The sequence below is a fragment of the Poecilia latipinna genome, unplaced genomic scaffold (genome assembly GCF_001443285.1).
Source record: "Poecilia latipinna isolate Pla-1442-1.1 unplaced genomic scaffold, P_latipinna-1.0 Scaffold1309, whole genome shotgun sequence".
Taxonomy (NCBI): Eukaryota; Metazoa; Chordata; class Actinopteri; order Cyprinodontiformes; family Poeciliidae; genus Poecilia; species Poecilia latipinna.
In genome coordinates, this window is record NW_015113925.1 from 130,899 (window position 1) to 151,930 (window position 21,032).

Consider the following 21,032-nt stretch of genomic DNA (forward strand, 5'->3'; position numbering starts at 1 on the left):
TTAAGAATAACGTCCTTAGCTATTTTATCAAGCAAGGTGGGTAGGGGTGGGGGGGGGGGGGGGGGGGGGAGAAAAATAAAAAAGCTAATTGGTCAAGGGTAATTGAACTGAAATGGACAGAAAGGAGACGGCCGGTATTAAAGTCTAAAATAAAAACGCTGCCACCCTGCATTTCTATTGTTGAAAGTTTAGCTTTATTAAATTTATTCTGTGTGCAGTAAGGCAACGTTTTGGCTGAATGGCAGTTTTGTGTAACCTGCAGGTTGTTATTCAGCAAGGACTTTAAGGTTGCCCACATCATTGAAAAATGTAATACTTCCAGGATGTGGTGTACTTGTGGTTTTCTTCCGACCCCAAACTGGTCAGCTGCATCTTTTCCTGGAGCTCAGAGAAACTTTACGCTCTCAAAGCGCAGATGATATTCTGTAGACATCACTGGGTCCCGAAGGTATTGGCCCCAAGAAGATGATGCGCCCACATTCACCGCTGTTTTGTTTTTATTTTTTATTTTTTTGTTTTGTTTTGTTAAGTAGTTTCATATCTGTTTAGTAATTCATGACAGCTTCAGTGTAGTCTAGATATAAATGATATATGGTCATGTTATAATCTTTCTAAGCAACACAACAAAACATTTCCATACATGTAAATGAAGCTCTTTGCTGCTGAGGTGTTTGTGTGTGTGTTGGATGCTGTGTGTGTATGTACATGGCATGTGTTGCACTGTCACTCAGTCGTAACATGAAACAACATTGTACCCCTGTTACCGTGGCACCTGTGGGACACGAGCCCCCCATGAGCCACCTGTCTTCTGTGACTGGATGTGTGCTCCCCAAGTTTTAGATTTCTGTGTGCTCTTTATGAAATAAACATCAAACTCCAGTCTTGTATCTCGAAGAGTCGAGGATCGTAGTCGTCCCTGTATGTCACAGGGGACAAAACTAGCATGCGATGGCCTTTGCTGAAACAAAAAAAAAAAAAAAAACCTGAAACCTTTCCAGCATTTCATATGTTAAAATATTCAAACTTTATTTTTTTTACAAAGCTTAAGACTGCAAGGCATTTAGCGTTGTCCACATCATGTTTTAAATATACTGTTTTGAGGGGGTGTTTGTATACATTTAATAGACCTTAAACAGCACACTCCCTGTTTTACCTTAACTTTGTTCTCCTCTGTTTTTCCTCCACTTCACCTGTTTGGATCTGTACCTTTGGGCAACAGCTTGAAGTGAATAATGTATAAGCAAGAAGAAGAATCAGAAAACCTTTGTGGGCTTTCTGTCTCACTGACTCTCTTTCAGTCCTTTTGTCTATATTCCCAGCTTCTCCCTCTGTTTGTCTAATTTTAAACCAAAATCCTTGTGCTGCTTTCTCTTGCAGTGAAGTTTGTCAGCTGTGGCAGAGGTGGTCTGGTGCGGTTTGAATGCAGCAATCCATCTGACTTTCGGATAGAGGACAACGGAGTAGTTTATGCTGCAAGGACTCTTCAGCGCACTCCAGCCCCTGCTTCGCCCTTGCTGATCAAGGCTGTAGACACCACCACTCGGCAGCAATGGGTGACACAAGTCAAAATGATGCCTCCCACACAGGTGAATAATCTTAGCTTGTCTGTAATGCTCTGTCACTTGTTTTCCGTGCCTGATATTAATGCTCTGGAAATGCAAAACGATGATTCCTGCTCTTACAGCAAATAAATAATGCATTTTACGCCTCCTGTACATTCACAGATGACTGCTTCCCTGAATTGCAGCAGGTGTTCCATGAGACAGGATGGATGCTTGCTTAATTAGAACTGAATGTGTCAATTTACCAGAAGCACAAATGTTATATCAGCATGGTCAGTGAAGGGTAAGATCAGATGCAGAATAGCTTTAAGTAAAGTTTAACTCTGAGGTCACAGCTTTGTATTCCAGAGGAGGGCACGCCTCTTTTTAAGCAGCGCAATATGGGAAGCATCTGTGTGAGCTGGAGAAAGCAGCTCATCTGTTAGTTTCTGTGACCATGTGTTCCGCATGTCAGCATTGTATTTGGCAGAGGATGAGTGGAGTTTGAAAAAAAAAAAAAAAAAAAAGCCCAGCTCATGTCTGTCTGCGCTGAAGCTTGGAAAGAAAGCTGCAGCTAAAGGCCGGCTCCGTTCCAGACATTTAACCTCTCTTTAAAGATGGTGGATATCTGAATATGCCTATTTAACAATCTCTGCTGCTCATAGAAGCAATGATAGACATAAAAGTACAGCCATAATGTTTTCATTTGTGTGTTACTGTATTCGTACTCCTTCTAAGGAAAGAGTTAGCACCAAGTTGCATAAGTAAGTAATTATTGCTGTAAGATTTTGGACTGTACCGATTACAGTTTTCTGGCCGACCGCCGATTACCAATCTTTTAAAAAGCCTGACCTGCCAATTCAGATTTTGGCTGATGCCAATTTCTTTTGGTTGCCAAATATAGCAATAAAGTCACTGAGTTGGTAACAGTGATTAATTATTGATTAATTATTAATTAATTATTGTTAATTGCAGACACGACCTAGCGGGCAGGTCTGTCAGTCTGTAAGGGGAGGACAGAAGAGGACAGTGGCTGATTTTTAAACCTTTATTGAAGTAGATAAGATCCGGGGTTAATATCTGCTTCACATGATCACTGATCTCCCAAAATTAAGAAAATCTGTGCCAATAAATCATCTGGACAATAAATCAGTGCACCTCTAATTAGGGTTCTAAATTATTGGCCATGTGGTGTCCTAACAATCTTGCTTTCTTTTAAAACTTTTGATGTACTTTTCCTTAAAGCACATCAAAGGTTGTGCTTAAAGGAACAACTTATACACATTTCTATAAGCCAGGCTGCTTATAGAAATGTGTATGTTTGAACTGTAATAAAATCATCTCCTAAAATGGGTGCCAAATTTACATTGATGTAAAAGTAAAAGCAACACTGATGGTTTGTTTTAGTGCTGTAGACACAAGTCTGCTTGACGAAAAATGAAACTGGTTCAGGTTGGGATTTTATCCCATTAGTTATGAAAAGGATTTAGTTTATGCATTCCTATTGGTAAGCGTCATGTGAATTTCTGCCTCAGTCAAGCTATCTCTGGCTGATGCAAATTTCTGGTTTTCTTTGAAGTCCGAATCTGCTGATGCCAATTTCAGACAGTTTTGATTTGTATATGCACTTTTTTTTTTTCTAATGACTGCGAAAAGGAAAATAAGCTCCAACTTCTTTTAATAGAGGTTGTATGTAGCTTTGAGTGAAACTTGAAATTACGGAACTCTTAAGATAATTTCAAATGTTCTATCTGAATTCATTTAACTCATAAAAGGCATGGTGGTATGAGCTTTTAGCTGGTGAATTTTTCAGAGTCTGTAGTTTTTAATACATTAAATGAAAAGGAAATTCTGATGTTTCATTATTTTACCCACCAGACTTCAACTGGGACCAATTAAGGGAAATTTGACCATTTCTGATTTATATCTAGTCCCGTCTCTACATTTGACTGTTTTATGCCAGAGACAAGTTCTGAATTTTGCCTACTATTTAAAATATCACTGTTGTTGCATGTGGTAACTGACTTTGTGGTAGTCTGTATCTTTGAATATACCCTGATTAATAATGAAATTGGGGTCTAACTTTTCCCTCTCTTCCATTTTTGAGGTCATAAGCAGTTATTCTCCTCAATAACCACCCCACACACCTCCAAACTCTTATTATTGTCATAAATCATCACATCTTTTAATCATATCGGCAATTGCATTTTTTTTTTTTTAATAACGCAATTAATGTTGCCAGCCTTGGGAAACATTTTAATCAGTGGCAACCAAACAATATCCTCATTAATATGAGTGCATACCTCCTTGCCCTCTACCTCATCGCTATTTAAACTTTAGTTCTACCACACTCTGAGAAAACAGGCTGGGTTAGGAAATGGAAGACAGATTTTTTTTTTTTTCCCCTCCCTTTTCTTAAAGGGCAAATAGACACACACACCCAGACGCACACACACATAATCCTTCCTACACACTCACAAACATTCAGGCCATCACTCAGCCCAACACTCTCTGGGAGTCTGAAGTAGACTTTTAATCTGAAGATGGAGAATGCGGGCTAAGTGTGGATGGGTGCAGACCTCCAGTGCGCCAGAGATGGATCTGTTGTGCGTTGGGCCGAACACATCCTCCACGCCATTCATCATTCCAGATGCAAGTTCCAAATAATTACTGGTCTCACTTGCAGCCATTTTAATAGGGTAATAGATATTTCGGAGGCATGCTCCTTCGCTATCTGTCCGCTTGCCTTCTCTGCGTTTTCAGTGTGTGAAAGCGGCATAATCGGATTTCAAACATGATTAGTGGAAGCTCTGTGACATCTCCCCAGATGTTAGAGGAGGGGGAGTGTGGGACGTGACTCATGTTATAAGGTGAAAAAGTGGTAATTAATTTCCGTGTTTGCACAAGGCGCTTCGTTGGAGTTTGGAATACTTGACTACCTAACAAGCTGTCAGTGTTCAGATATTAAGACAATGCAGAGGAAGGTTGCTCAAAGGGAGCGACAGTTTGTCAATGTTAATGGATATGATGTTGTTTTTCAGACTTTATGTATTGACTTTGTTTTTTAATGTTAATGGATGGTGTTCTTTTTCAGACTTTATACATTCACTTTGTTGTTTTTGTTTTCTGTCCCATCTTATTCAATTCAAGGGTATTAAAACTTTTTTTTGTTGTTGTTCTGGCAGTCTTAGTCCCTGGAGCAGCATAGGCAATTTGAGCTATGTGCGTGCATAGTATCTGGCTTTCAGGTACCACCCTCCTTTGTTTCAAATCTTTTTCATTACTGCTGAGGGAGGATGGCAGATCCATTATGGAAGCTGGTATATCTGTGTGGGTGTGTTTTATCAGCACATAAGAAGAGATCTGCCATTTAAAACAGTCCAGTGTGAGGCTACAGAAGCAATTTCAATGCATACCCTCACATATGTGCCGTTTTGAATTTAAGACTTCAAAGAAAACCAGAACAGATGGTCTTGTTTGATTAAATGAGGATTAATAATAACTACCAAATAACTCTTAAAACAAGCCTGTTTGTTGCCAAGATGCTTACTTTAGTTTTTAACTTTTCCAGAACGGGTCAATATCTTTGTAATGATGTGGAGATTTTTTTTTTTTTTTTTTTTTTTTTCAAAAAATTAAAATTTTTTTTTTTAATCTTCAAGTGGCATGTTGACATTTTGCTCTGTAATGTTTTTGTTTTTGTTGTTTGTTTGTTTTTTACCTATATAGAGTTGTCATTTAAGTTTTGCTATCAATCTAAAACGCCAAAACAAACTGGACAATAAATGTTAAAACAGCATCATTAGCTGTATTTATCTGGGTTTTGTGGTCAAGAGAGGAGGCTGCCAGAACACCATGTGTGGAAGAAAGCAGTTGTAAAGTATGGAGAGATGCATTTGAAACTGTTGTGCATCTTATATTTCTAACTGCAAATGTATTTCCAATAACGGTACATTGGGCTACATATAGGAGTACCAAAAAAAAACAAACAAAAAAAAAAACATTTTGCTGCAGGTTTTTCCAAGGTGATCTTATTTGGAAGGATTTGGAGTTAGTAAATATCTAGAGCCAGGACTTATTCAGGCACACTGAGCTTACTTAGCTTTATCTGCAACGCCTTAAAACCGAGAAGGACAGGAAATTCCCAGTGAAAACAAATGTGGACTAGAGTTAACCAGCTGCCAAGATGGTGGCTATCTGATCCATTTATCTCTAAGGTCAAAATGAGGAATGGCTTTGTAGCCTACTTAATCCTTTTCCGAGTTTGAAAGGAAGTGTGATTTGCTTACAAGTTTGCCAATAATAGTTAAGCAAACTACTGTTAGAATATATAAGCTAATGATTTTTTTTGTGCATTTTATGTTCAAACACAACATTCAAAATGATTGTGCTGCAGCCTGAAGTGACTCAATTCAGATTTTTTTGACATAATGCGACCTGTATCCGATCTTTTCATGGCAGTGTGAACAGCACAGATCGGATTCTTTTTTGAATGTGACCCATATCCGATACGCATCCGATTCAAATGCGACCTAACCAGGTCGCCTTCATCCGAACTGAACGTCACTGTTTCTCAACAAATCTCACTATTCTGCATCATCTGGTCATATAATATGACAGATTATATGAAGATTAAGTTAATATGTTGCTCCGGCCGGGCAACAACTTCAAATATGTAAGCTAAGCTCCACCGTTAGCCTCCATGTTTACTTCTGCAAACACTGAGCACTTCTTTTTATGGCGGTTGGCAGAACACTGAGAACGCTGACGCTATTGCGCCCTCTACTGTGCGTGCGGGACACTTTCAGTTCATTTGCCCGTTCAGACTGCAGAACACATTCAGGTCGCATTTACTGGCAGTGTGAACGGCCCTGGCAAAAAAAATCGGAATTGAATTGAGTCACTTCAGGCAGCAGTGTGAACGCACCCTCTGTCTGGTGGTACGTGGAACTTAAATTGCATTGCAATTCTAGTTTGAGAACGGCTCCCTTAACTCACTTCTAAGCTTTCAAAAGACTGGTAACTATTCCAGATCCAGCATGTTCTACACCCCAAAAAGGCAATACAGATGGTTCTTTCTAGTATCTGCTGTCTCACTCCTTGTTTAGAAGTGGCAATCCAGATGAGCAGACGGCACATCCTCTACAAAGTAATGTCCTTAATCAGCTTCTTACTTTTTGTTCTGCTTCTAACTTTATTTAAACGCCTCACTGATTGTGAAAGTGGTTGACTTTCTCTAATAACACTGGAAGGTGTGTTCACTGCTCTTCAAAAGGAGTACAGGATGTGTGAGTTTGTATGTGGAAAGTTAAGCTGAAAACCTGAAAACCCATTTCATTTTCCAACTGATTCCTTGTTCCATTAATTTTCTTTTGCCAGCTTTTGCTCAGATCTAAAGTGTAAAAATTACTGTTCGTTGTGATTGGAACATGAATGTCTATATCTTATAATGTTTTATCAGACCACACATGTCATATTGGTATTAGAAGTGGCATCAGTCACTGGATTACCAAAGTCTTTAGGAATTCCTTGGTCAGCTGTGAAAATGTTGAACTATTTTTGTCTGTTGCCACAACCCACAGATCGGCACTCCCAGCCTCATAGCTATTCCTCCTGGCTGTTTAAAATCTCTGTACTCACACTCCACTGCATATGTATGATCACTAAATAATTTCCTTTTGACAGGTCCAGGAACTCGCTGTCCCTCCACTCATGTCCAAAAATTTCGAGGAAATAGTTTTTCCACCACAAAATGCGGACAGCACTCTGAAACGCATAAAGAGAGACTGGGTCATCCCTCCAATCAATGTTCCTGAGAACTCCAGAGGCCCATTCCCGCAGGAGCTTGTCCGGGTAATGTATTTGACTCGACCAGATGCATGCACACAGACACCAGTCTCTCAGCTGTAATTTTTTGATAAGTCAACTTTGCAGGTTGCATAGACTCCTGCAAAGAAAGATGACAAACTTTCTGAAGTTTGTCATCTTTTTGATTGTATCATCTTTTGGTGCACAGAGCAGTCTGCACTGGCGAAGAATTGCATTATTTAGAAGCATTTATAATCTGAAGAGCTCAAAATGATAATTATTGTTGGCTGACTGTTGTGATCCTGAAGTCCTCTTTTCCACATCTCAAGGACAGGTTCAGCCAAATTTCTTATCAACCATTCAGTCCTCTGTGTTAGCTGTTGCACAAACAACTCTGACAGCTTAGGAGTGGAGTCCTTTTTCTAGCAGTGTACTTTGTACACAGTGCAAAAATCCTGAGATTGCCATATGTAAGTTTTTATTTTTAATCCGGCTGTATGTGAAGGAGGTTTCTGGGCTGGAGTTGCTGATAACAGCAGAAGGAAAGGGTTTGCTCAGCTTGGCTCAAGAGGGTGGGCACACAAGGTCTCAGCTTACATGGAAAACAGGGTAGAAAGTCCAATTATGACAGAACTTCAATACTATGTAGGAACTCATTAGAGAAATAAAAAAAATATGAATTTCCTTTGTTGTCCCAAAGTGGGAATTGTCTGATGCAAGAACAGCAAAGTGACAGCTGTGTAGAATAATTGTAAAAAAAAAAAAATACAATTGCTTTTTTAAATGTGTATTTGTGCATTAAAAAAAGACTATTTACAGTATGCATTTGAAAAATAAAAATGTGCAAATGCCAGCAGGGATGCAAACACTTCAGGTTTTTTTGGGAGCGGTGAACTATTTTTATTAGTCCAACAGCTGCTGGGAACAAGGATCTCCATTAACACTCTCTTGTGCACCTAGGATTCAGCAGTCCGTTATTGGAGGAACTCTCCAGTTCATGCATGTTTGTTCTCAAACAGCAATTAGCTTTAAACTGACCTAGTATGGAAACTATTTCTCCAAAAGGGATTTTATTTGGGATTTAATGCAATGTTAACAAGGGTTCTAATGCGTCCCAGATAATTCTGTAATTATCAGTTTCCAGGTCTGAGTAAGAATGGGGCCGAGAAAAAAGTGTACAAACATATCTCAGCTTTAGAGTAAATTTTTTCTTCTTTTTTTTCAAACTTGACACAATTTGTTGATGCTCAATAAATTCAGCTGATTTTGATTTATATTGAAATACCATGGTTCATCTAGATTTGCTACATCACAACTATTTGACCCATTTTAATGTATTTTTTTATTCGCTGGCAAAATTCATTCACACAAACCCACAAAAAAAAAAAAAAAACAGATGAAGACTATTTCTCAAGGTTTTTATTGTGCTTTATGCTTTTCAGCGTGGGGTGAATAAGGACGAACCTGGGATTTTAAAATGGGTCTGGTTCAAACAAACAAATCGCTAAAACAGTTGTTGCCCTAAAGGTTGTTGGCAAAAGGCGCTTTTCCACTGGCACGTTGTGCACTAACTGGTTGGTGTGCTTTTCAGTTTCACCCCAAGTAGCGAGCTTTTCCATTATAATGTCTGTTCCTCATTATTGTGGGCGGGACATGAGCAGTAGCAGCGTCAGCATTTGAGAACCTCGAGGTTGTGGTTCTGATGAACTCGAATAAAACCAGATACTTCATTTTGTCTTAGAAATTTATCGCTGGCTCAAGCATAATGATAAAGACAGCAGATTATTTTGCTACACATATAAATACAATCACATTCTTGTTCTTATTTATTTTATTTTATTTTTTTAAATGTGCAACATTTTGGATCTACACAATGCAGTCAAAAGATGAAAACCAGTCACCTGAACTGCAATTTTTATATATATTTTTTAAATCCAAATGAAAAATAAAATTAACATCACAAGCTAATATTATGTAGTTCAAGTGTTTCACGTTGTTGGTGGAAAAGCTTCCCACTGCTGCACCGTTTCTCTCTCCTTCATTACTGTCCGTTCTTCAAAGCAAAGTGCTATTAGCAGCGCTGCTACATCATGGTCATTCTGCTGCAAAACTTACCGCATGTGTTCCTGCTGCTGCTCCTTATTAAACTCATAATTACTCCTCCGTGCTGAGCAGCTCTCTGTTGGCAGACGGCATGGCCCCGGTTCACAGCTAAACTCTAAATGCTGTTTGCAGTTTTCAGTGACGTAAAACACGAGCCAGTCAGTAAATGTGGTCGGCTGTCAATCATATCGTTTCGATGCTGAAAATCCAAGAACAGCCAGGCAGGATTTGCTAATGGAAAATGAACCTGACCGGGGACGGACCGGGACCGAACCGGTTTGAGGTGGTCTAGTGAAAAAGTGCTTACACTATGCTTTAAAAGTATTTGGTGTGGGATACTCTGTTAGTTTTATTTTATTTTTATTTTTATTTTTTTGTTTTTGTTTGCTTTTAAAAAGAACAAAATGTGTTAAACGCGTCAGTTGAAAGTTGAGCTGCTCTGAAACGTCAAGAATGTAATTAAAGAACCTGAGATTGGAAAAGTTTGTAATTTAGAAATGTAAACTGTCACAACAATATGTTGAAGAGTTTGAATGCATGTTGAATGGTTCTCAAGTAATGAATCTCAAACTGTGTCCTTGTGCCAACAGATTCGCTCAGATCATGATAAAAACCGGTCCCTAAGATACAGTGTGACGGGTCCAGGTGCTGACCAGCCCCCAACTGGAATCTTTACCATCGATCCCATTTCTGGAGAGCTATCTGTCAACAAGCCACTTGATCGAGAACACATCCCTAGCTTTCATGTAAGTCAGACAAGGCAATAAAAAATTTAAAAAAAGCATCTTGGAGACTTTCAGTGTGATTTACCAATGTTTTTCTGCAGACTGCTTTATCAAGAGAAATGTGAGCTCTCTTTCTTTGTCTTTCTTGCTCTCTCTCCTTAGCATGCTGTACATTCCAGCCAGTTGGCATGTGCTCAAGGGTCATGTGTAGCCTAAACAATCTCCTCAGACTCAATAAAAACCAGATTCTCTCAGGAAAATCTTTCTTATCCGTCTGAGAATTTGAAGGATTTTTGAAGTGGGGAAAAAAAGAAACGTTAGTCAGATACTTGAACATGACCTGTAATTCCCAAGCTGCTTTTTTTTTTATTGGGATTTTTTTTTTCCATGTTGTCAGAATGTTCAAAAATTGCCCTTCAGGACAAAGTGGTGGACATGAGTCTTGGTTATGATTTAACTGAATCTATAGTTGCTGGCATGTTCATCCATCTTGCAGTAAACTGGTGTATTGAATTTTCATGTTTTTCATTACATTATTCACTACTAGCTTATGAGAACGTGTATAATTTAGTGAGGTTTGGCTTCATACTATAGGGGTTTTCATGGTCGGCCAAAACCTGTTACAGATTACCTTCAAGACATTAAAGATGGATAAATGTAGGTGTAATAACTCTGTATTTAATTGCCAAAATCTAAAAACAGCAACTTAAAATGACAACTACATTCATGGCTTAAGTCATATGGCAAGGTAAAAATCCGAGTGGCTTACACAGCTCAAGCAGTTGTATTTAGATTACACTTTGTAATTCGTGTAGATCTAAAATTGAAAGATTTTAAATCTCTTGAGCTTAAGTATGACGCATTGCTGTTGATTGCTGTGAAATGTTAGTGTTTCCACTGCTCTCCCAGTGGAAACCAGGATATATGAATGCTGCACACAAAATGGGTCACATGACAGAATGGGAGCTGCAGCACCTAATTCAGTCTTTTTTACTGTAAATTGTTCTGAAAGGAATTGTTTGGGAAAACCTGTTTTATCAACAATATTAAGTTAATCTGCACATCCTGAATTATAACTTTGCAAGCTGTGCACACTAAAATTGTATAGGTTTAAAAAGTTGGGTGTGAAGAACACAGCAGGTGACACCTAAATAAGAGATTACAACACAACAGGATTTGCATGTTAAGATTCGAATACTTGTATTGTGTTTGTTTAGCAATATATAATGTAGTTGGTTTGTTTTTTTCTCCCAATCAGTAGATTTACACCTGGAGAATGCTTGTTTAAACTATTCTACAATCCATATGTTTTTATTTTTTTTTATTCTCCTTCAGCTGAGAGCTCATGCGGTAGACCTGAATGGCAACCAGGTGGAAAACCCCATAGATATTGTGATCAACGTAATTGACATGAATGACAACCGACCAGAGTTCACTCACCAAATCTGGAATGGAACTGTTCCAGAGGGCTCCAAACCAGGTGAGGCTTTTGCACATCTTTTTTTTTTTTTTTTTTTTCCCCATGCATGTGCCTCCAGCTCTAATGTTGCTGTTGTATTATCAGAGCAGCTATTATTCATTTGGTACTTTAAAGTTTGAAAGATGAACACTGGGATTTCTTTGACAATTAATACATTAGAAGGTCACATGGAATACACACACACACACACACACACACATATATATATATTTTTATTTTTTTTCTGTCTCAAAGGAACATTTGTTATGACTGTGACATCTATCGACAAAGACGACCCCAAAACAGCAAATGGCATGCTTCGATACAAGATCTTGTCTCAGAATCCAGAGAGTCCGTCTTCAAATATGTTCACCATCAACAACAAAACTGGAGGCATCATTACAGTGGCCGCAGGCCTGGACAGAGAGGTATTTAACTTTTTTTTTTTTTTTTTTTTGTTGCTAAATCATTTAATGATAAAATCCATATCTTTTATATTGCTCGCAGTGATCATGGATAGTATTTTCTCCAATTGCTTCTCGCTCTTTATCACTGAAACGTGTGCATATGTCTGCATGAAAGGGCTGCATTTTTAAACAGGCGGTTAGCGTTTAGCTGTTAATATTCAAACTGCCTAGGAACTAATGAGCCACAGCAAATTTTGCTTATTACCACCGAAATGAGAAGTAGAAGTTGGCTTGGCTGTTTCACACTTATTACTCTTACAAGGAGGCACTATGCATCACTAAGCAACTAACAGTTTTTCTACCCACCTATCTTGTTTTACTTGTATCTATTTTTTTCTCTTCCCCAAAAAACATTTTATTCTTGCATTTTATTCTCTCCATTACCCCTGTTGCAAAGGTTGCTGCTCTCTCTATAAATTGGAATTGCACGCCTGTTTGAGGAAAATAAATAAAATGATGTATACAGCTGGAGCTTGGTAGCCGCAGCCTTGTGAGGGCAATCTGGCTGAGGTGGCTTCTCAATCACTCCCACCCTGGGGCCACCGTTTTATGTCCGCAAGTCGCCACCATGAAAGTAATTTGCCTGGCTCTCATTACCTAGCAACTGGTCCATCACCTGAGTGGTTTTTAATGTGAAGAGAGTCATTTGTCCCCTTTACGGTACTGTTCATTGTGCGTCTCACGCGCACGCACACAAACGCTCATTAGCCCCAGAGGATGAAGTCAAATTCGTGCGAAAAACTTGTCATTTATCATCATAATTAAGATGTTGGACTAGTCACATTTGCTCCATCTTTGTAGAAATAATTTAACACGGTGCGAATGTACATTGCTAGTACTATCTTATTAAGGATAGTTGTGAGGTAGAATAAAACATAGTGAAGTAATATGGAAATTATGTCTTTGTAAAGTTATAAATACAGTTTAATTTGAAATCGTTTTGTGCCAACTGTCCAATTATCTCCTTATTTCTCCTTTTCTTGCTTTTCTAGAAAGTGCCTCAGTACACTTTGATCATCCAGGCAACTGACATGGAGGGTAACCCCATGTATGGCCTGTCCAACACAGCCACTGCTGTCATCAGAGTCACTGACGTCAATGACAATCCGCCAGAGTTTACTGCTGAGACGGTAAGAAACAAGCTCTTATCTGAGATTCCACTAGAATAGACTTAAGGTCCCCCGTTTCATCCGAGCGTTGGGTGAATGCACTCAGCCGTCAGTTCTGCTCACTTACCTGGTTTTGCTTGCCTTGCACTTCTGCAACCATGCACATACGCAAGTCGCCAGCCATGTGTAAAGTGTTATATCCTACTCCAAATGTTGACACGTACAACTGCGGGGATGTCTGCCTCAGTGAAAGAGGCACTTACCGGGCTCGCAAATCACAGAAATTTGTAATGCTGCTGTTATGCTATCAGAGAAGCACAGGGAATGAGAACACCGTGACCGGATGATAAGTTACCTTAGATGTCTGTTTACCCTTGATTGGTCCTGCTGTACTTTGTGAGCCAGGGCACAGCATAGTATCGCTAACGGCTCTCTCTTCCTTACATGTATGGTTTATTCATGCAGTTTTTTGGGGAGGTGCCTGAGAATGCCGTGAATGTTATAGTGGCCAACCTGACGGTGACTGACAAGGACCAGCCCAACACACCTGCCTGGAATGCGGTGTATAAAATCACCGGGGGCGACCCCACTGGCAGGTTCTCGGTGCCCACCGATCCAACTACTAATGAGGGTCTGGTAACAGTTGTTAAGGTGAGCGACATCTTCATATTTCTACCCTTTCAGCCTATCGATGCACTGAATATTTTGCTGCAAGAATGTTGATGGTTATATAATTGCAGTAAGGCATCTTTTCATGTGTGTGTTTTACATATGTGGAGGGATTTGCAGTTAATGCTAAAAGTGTCCTTACCCCTGGCAGATTTTAATTTAAAATGAATTTAATTGAATCCAGAAGTTATGTCTTATGGTTGGACATTAAGACATGCTTGAATTGTAAAAATATGAATATAAATTGAGAAAGAAAAAAAAGTGTTTTACGCGTGTCATGTCAAATTATTCATAATCGGTGGAGAAATCTCTGACGTTACAGGAACCAGTCCCTCTTATCCAGCTAATCACCTTTTTGCATGTTTCCACTGGTATTTTGAGGATTTCTGTTTAGAAATGGGTTCCGTATCTTTGTTGTCAAAATATCTCCTTGCCAATACCCTAATGTACAGCTCCCCCTACAGATTCTACATAAGATTCAAGTCAAAACTTCGGCTAGGTCCCTCCAAAACGTTGTGCAATTGGAAGAAACATGCTGGTATAATTAAAATATATATTTTTTTAAATCTGATCTCTATAAGGGTATGATTAGTTGTGGACTTACCTGTAAATACATAAAATCCAGCTCTTAATGGTTTATCCTTGTTTTTCATTTAAATTTTTCAGTCGGCTCTAATTGGCAATTTCAAGGCAAAGAAAGAATTAAAACTTTACAGTTTTAAAGCCTTAAACATGTATCATGTTTAAGGCCTTTGAAGGTCCGGTCACATTTTAAGCTGACATGGTTGAACTCGTATCAGCTTTGTTTCTTTGAACTAATTATAACAGGATATAGCATCTCTTTTCACATTTCTTGGCTGTCCTAATATTTTTCAGGCTTGATGAAAATGTTCTTTTGTAGGTCCCTCTGTACTTCATATCACACAAACGCAACTCTAATGTGATAACTTTTCTCTAAAGTCCAAGTCTTTATTCTCCTCCTCACTGTTTTCCAGCCCATTGACTATGAAATCAGCAGAATGTATGTGCTGACAGTGGAAGCGAGAAATGAGGTTTCCTTGGCCAGAGGCATTCACCCTCCCAAGCAGTCCACTGCCACCGTCTCCATCAGAGTAACGGATGTCAATGAGAGTCCTTACTTTGATCCCAACCCCAAGCTGATCAGGCTGGAAGAGGGAATGTTGCCCGAGTCGACGCTGACCATGTTCACTGCACAAGATCCAGATCGATACATGCAGCAAACCATTAGGTAGGCAGTATGCGGATAAAATAAAGCCTGCACTGTTGAAATGTCATTAAAAGCCTCCACAGACGTTGAATTCCAAAAAAATAAATAAATAAAAATCAGCTTTAAATGCTTAAGACTACCCATTATATTATTAACAGGGCTTCTCACACTGTTCTTGTGTTTCGGCTTCTGTATAATTCAGGAGCTAAATTGACTTAAATGCTGTCTCTGCTTTAACCAACTTTGCACCATTTATGATAAATTAATATTTTCTTCTGAGAAAAGGAGGCTTAAAAAGTAAATCTAGTTCTTTCTCCTAATTCAACCTTAAAAAATACAACCACTCTTTTGTTCTTTACTAAGCATTAATCAGTTATGCAATTAAAATGGAATTAATATTGGGCTTTTTCTGGCTTATGTTGGAATCCTATTTTTTTTCTTATAAAATCTGCTGTGCAATTAAAGTTATGTCTTTTTCTAAGCTTTTTTTATGCTAAGCAGTTGCGTTAAATTAAAGTCCCAGCCTTTAATTGATGTAGAACTGGAAGTTCATTGGTGGAAAACAAGCTTATTACATATTGCATATATTTTTTAGATTGATTACAATTCTCCTTCTCAGTTAAAACTCTTAATTCAATTATTCAAGGTTTTTTTGTTGTTGTTTTTTTGTTTGTTTTTTTTAAAGCATGGTTGGATGTACTAAAATGAGTTAATAATTTATCCCTTAGAAATGTGTCACTGTGTAATGTCTGCTCTGAGCGAGCTTGACATTGAGCTGACATCATTTTCTAATGTCGTTACAGTGAAATTGGTTGAAATCTGCACAAAGTTGTTATATCATGTATTTAATGATTTTTGTCCCAATTTTAAACTGAGATGCAGTGTTAAGACCACTTTATTTTTGCGATGGCAAAGAATAATGATTTGTAAAAAAAAACAAAAACAAAAAGTCTGTTTATGTAGGAAGCAGACCATATGTGTACCTTCATATGGTCTTCTGAAGCAAAGTTAGTTTATATGATTAAAATAAATTGACATTTTTAATTTTTTAAGCAAAAAAATAGAAAAAAATAGGAAATAAATTTTCAGCTATTGTAGAGTACATAAAATGCTTTTCATATCATCCGATTTTCTGCCTAACATTTATTTACTCCTAATGTATATTTTTGATTTGTGCAATATGTTTATTTTGCTTAGTTTCTTTGTCCAAGTCATTCCCCAAATTGATGTGCATATGATTTTAAGAGTGCTGCTAACATATGGTTGCTTTAAATTGCATTTCCCTTTCATTTCATACCTACCGTCTCTATTTTTAAATAATTTTGAACATCGCTTGGGGAGAAATATTGTTTCTTGCTTTGAAGATCACTGTATAGTTTAAAATAATAAATCTATATATTTGATAAGTTGTAATTTGGAAAAGAAAATAAAATAGTAGATTTGTGTTCTTGGCACCAGATGTCATGTTTTACTCTTTGCTTGCAAATGTTATAGTATTGGTCATATTTTTTTTTGTAAAAAAAAAATAAATTATAATATTCCTTACTATAACTAGAACACCATAATTTAAATATGGTGTTCTATATTTACAACAATTTAAACACAAAATTTTGTGTTTACATTTTTTTGTGATTCTAGTTAAAAGGACACTGGACAGCCAGCTTGTCTTGTTCTTCAATAAGCCTTTTCTTTTTTGCAATTGTTTATAACTTCTCCCCTCAACTTTTTTTTTTTTTTTTTTTTTTTTTATCAACTTAAAAGTAGTCCACCGGAAATTAAGTTTTTCTTGCAATGAGAAAAAAGCTTGTTTTGTTTGGGTGCTGCAAGTTGCTGGAAGACTTAATGCAAAATATGTCTGAAGTATTTTGCTTAAGCAAAACATTTGAACTGTTTTAACATTCTACAAGATAAATTGTGCAACCTGCATCTCTACAACACTAAGAGATGAGAGCTGATGGCTAAACTGAAATGAAACATCTGTGTATTTTCCTGTTCTTGCTTCAGATATTCCAAGCTCTCAGATCTGGCCAACTGGCTGAGGATTGACCCCGGCACTGGTCGGATTTCAACAATTGCCATTTTGGACAGAGAGTCGCCCTATGTGAAGAACAGTTTATACAACGCAACATTCCTGGCCACAGACAACGGTATGTAAGCATTCAAGTGCTTCTGCAGTTGCCAAAAATACCTTGTTGAGCTTATGTGATGTACAGGTTTTATGGTCTGGATGTTTTACTCAGACTGTTACACAAGCACCTTTTTTTAAGGCCATTACTGCCAGTGTGTTCAAGGGAAGCTAATGCCTCCTTTTTTCAGACAGAAACCCAGTGGATGTCTAATGTAGCCCAGCTCTCAAGGGTCAGTCTTCCACCCAGCATTCCTTTGACTGCTTTTTGTAATGCTTTTCACCTGGAGCAGCTGCTTTGTTTACAAGCCCCAAAGATGTCCTCCAAGCTTGAAGCACTATCATGAACGTGGCACTTGGCGTATCAGCAGCACTGACCGCTTTAGCTGGAGGTTAATATGTTAGCAATCCCCAGAATCATCCACCATGTGGATGTTTTCACCTTCTATTTGCACTGGCAGGATTTACCTCTGTTCAGGTTTACCCTGTTCTATGGGGCATAGCTTAGGCCAATAGGCTTAAAAACTCTACCAATAAAGAGGTTTCTCAGCATTAATGGGTCAGGATTGGATGACTAGCTCCTTTGAGCGTGGCCTGAATGGCAAAAAAGCCTCTTAGCTGGGTGAATACATAGAGGAGCCTGAGAGGAGCGACAGTGGGCTCTGTTTGAATGCTTTAGTATTCCTATCCGAGTCCTTCGTCAGGAAGACGTTCTTCAGGAACACAGCAAACGTTCTGATATCCACCTCTGTCTCTGCACCTCCTCACTTGAGATTAAACTCTGAGATGTTTGTATGGGGCTATGGGAGTAAACTGTGCTCTAAAGTGCCAATGAAGAAACCCTATACTTTAGTTTTCTTTGCTGATGGCGAAACGAGAGATGCCAGTTTGTTTACAAATATATCTGAAAATGGGGAAAGTTTTAGGTATATTTTCAGAAATCCTTCCCGTATTTGATTAAAGATGTGTTTGTCCATCCAGGCAAACCCCCAGCAAGCGGCACAGGGACCCTTCAGATCTACTTGGTGGATATCAACGACAATGCGCCAAAGGTGTACCCCCATGAAGCAGAGATATGTGAAAAACCCGAGCCAAACGCCATTAACATCACTGCGCTGGATGGAGACCTGAACCCCAATGCGGGCCCTTTTGCCTTCGAGTTGCCTCACAGGCCCCAGGACGTCAAGAGGAACTGGACCCTAACGAGACTCAACGGTGAGATACGGAACCATTTCAAATCCCGGCCAGATTCATTTAGGGGCCATTCGTGCTAGTTTAAACCCCCCTGGGATAATGAGATTAAATTAATCTTCAAATTGCAATTCCCAGAATGTCGGACATGATGAGTCAGCTTTTTTTTTTTTTTTTTTTTTCATTTGCTCTTTGAAGTCGTTACAATAAAGCAGAAAAGAATGTGGTGTTTTTCTTTTTTTTTTTCAACAAGTGGCATGTGTGTGTCATAAAAGTTTAAAACAAAAAAAAAAAAAGGTTGATCGCTCAGCAGTTTCAGTCTAAAGCTTTAAGATTTTAATCTTCAATTAGCCTGAGCAAAACGTGGGAAACATGTTTAGCCGTTTGTAAAAGCATACCTTGGAGGTGTCAGACCTATTTAGTAATTTATTAATCTTACCAAATAGGCTTTAATTATTTATGCTAATTTAAAACAAAACCATGAGCAGACAAACTCATTTGTTATGTGTTCAGCTATTAGATAGTGGGAGATGAAACGCAGTGAATAAATCTTAATAGGATAATGGCATTTGGATTATCGCAGCTGGGAATTTAGCCTAAGCAGCATTATCAAAAGGTATTCAGAAGATTTGTAAGCTTCAAATCCAAATCCTGACCATGTTTTGGATTAGATATGCTGATGCAACTTCCAGGTAGGAATTTATGCTGCATATTTATGATAAAAGGAGTGTAATCATGGTGTGAACAGCATCTAGACAAACAACTTCTGAGTTTAGGAGTAAATCCCCTGTGAAAAACCTGATCTCCGAAACAAATATATTAGTTTATATTAAAACGCACTGAGCTGCTTAATCTTGGATGTCACCTTTCCAAATGTTTTTCCTTTAAGGATACATTTAGAATCATATAACGGTCTCTTTTTTTTCCCTCTTCCTCCTTTTTTAGGTGACTATGCTCAGATGAGCCTGAAGATTGGCTTCCTGGAAAGTGGGATCTATGAGGTCCCCATCATAATCACAGACTCGGGCAACCTCCCCATGTCTAATACCTCCTACCTGCGGATTAAAGTGTGTCAGTGCGACATGAACGGAGACTGCACTGACCAGCAGCACATCATGGCCGCTGGTCTGGGCACAGGAGCCATTATATCCATCCTCCTCTGCATCATCATCCTTCTCAGTGAGTATCGCTGCGTCTTCCTCCCAAACTGCACATCACACCAGCGAACACAGGGATTATGAGGGAAGATATCCACAGTATCTCTAGATTACTGTCGGATTACCAAATAGATGACTTTGATCAGGCCCACATCCAAGGTCCTGAAATATCGGATCCGATTTTAAGTTTTGACAACAATTTGCAAATTGTTTATTTCCTTACTGTAACATGAGACCTCTCTCTGTTGCTTTATCATTCAGTTCTCGTGCTAATGTTTGTGGTGTGGATGAAGCGCCGTGACAAAGAGCGTCAGGCCAAACAGCTGCTCATCGACCCCGAAGACGATGTGAGGGACAATATTCTCAAGTATGACGAAGAAGGTGGTGGAGAAGAGGATCAAGTAAGGACAACTATTCTATTTTATTCTTAGTCTCTTAGTGGTTGATTCTTAGAACAGTTTTATTCAACTCGGTAGTAAACAAGAAATAAAATTCATTATTGATGCAGAAACATTTGCTGCATGGTCTTGAATCGGTAAGTTAAAAAAAAAAAAAAAACTTTTAGCAAGAACTGAATAAAAGTCGAGTCCGCTTATGATGAAACTTATATTAAATTGTTTGATTTAGTCTTTTTTTTTCTCTCCATAAAATATATGGCCAAACATGGTGCAGTTATTGATAAAAGCTTGTGATTTGTTTATAATGACCTTTTCCATACGCATTTTATCTACATAATTCACTTGAAAATTACAGAAAGACACAAACGCATATTGTATATAACTTGTATTGAAAAAATGGAGGTGACAAAATTTATTGGCAACACTGATAAAGATTTTAAAGGAGTTTAGACTAAATGTATTGTGATAAAAATATTGTATTTTCCAGACTGCACACCTCTACATATTGTTGCATCAGTCAAAAAATGAAGAGGAAATACACATGCTTTGATTTTGAAGTTTGCTGCTGGTTTCTGGTGAAATCATTGGGTAAAAATGTTGTCAAAGGGTTAATAGAGAAACACTTTTGACACTCCTCTGAAGGTGGAGTGTCGGAGCAGGAGCTTCTTAAAAGAAATTTGGCACCTTGAAATTGGCTTGTTTAAGTCATTTTTGGTATACATGTCATTTTTTGTAACAACTGAAGGCAACACAGTTGCTTGCATAGTGCCATTTTATAGCAATGCCCCTTTAAGATGAAGGTCTGGGACTAAGATGGCCATGGAAGAATGATGATCAGTGTTGATGTGGCTAAAGACTTTGCATAGCCATCTTCCTACCTATTGATGACTCGTTTTCAATTTAGTGGCAGAGTCCAGCAGGTCATTTAAAATATCATGGCAATTTAATTTATGATGTCAGGCACGCTTGACATCATCACTTGTTTGTTACTAAAAAGCTAAATCTAAGTCTTATGTGAGAAAAGCACACACTTCCACTTAAAGTTTTAGTAC

At 38.3% G+C, this 21,032-nt stretch overlaps 1 protein-coding gene across 1 annotated transcript in view; it reads left to right on the forward strand.

Annotated features, from left to right (window-relative positions):
- Positions 1–21,032, forward strand: part of LOC106961526 (cadherin 2, type 1, N-cadherin (neuronal)) — a 91,402-nt gene that overhangs the window by 59,009 nt on the left and 11,361 nt on the right. Inside the window, exons 3-14 of the mRNA XM_015055311.1 lie at positions 1,378–1,586; positions 7,227–7,394; positions 10,043–10,198; positions 11,513–11,657; positions 11,892–12,064; positions 13,096–13,233; positions 13,678–13,863; positions 14,877–15,130; positions 17,114–17,256; positions 18,216–18,449; positions 19,371–19,604; positions 19,844–19,983. Of these exons, the coding sequence (XP_014910797.1) occupies positions 1,378–1,586; positions 7,227–7,394; positions 10,043–10,198; positions 11,513–11,657; positions 11,892–12,064; positions 13,096–13,233; positions 13,678–13,863; positions 14,877–15,130; positions 17,114–17,256; positions 18,216–18,449; positions 19,371–19,604; positions 19,844–19,983 (2,180 nt within the window). The remainder of the gene's footprint in view (positions 1–1,377; positions 1,587–7,226; positions 7,395–10,042; positions 10,199–11,512; positions 11,658–11,891; positions 12,065–13,095; positions 13,234–13,677; positions 13,864–14,876; positions 15,131–17,113; positions 17,257–18,215; positions 18,450–19,370; positions 19,605–19,843; positions 19,984–21,032) is intronic.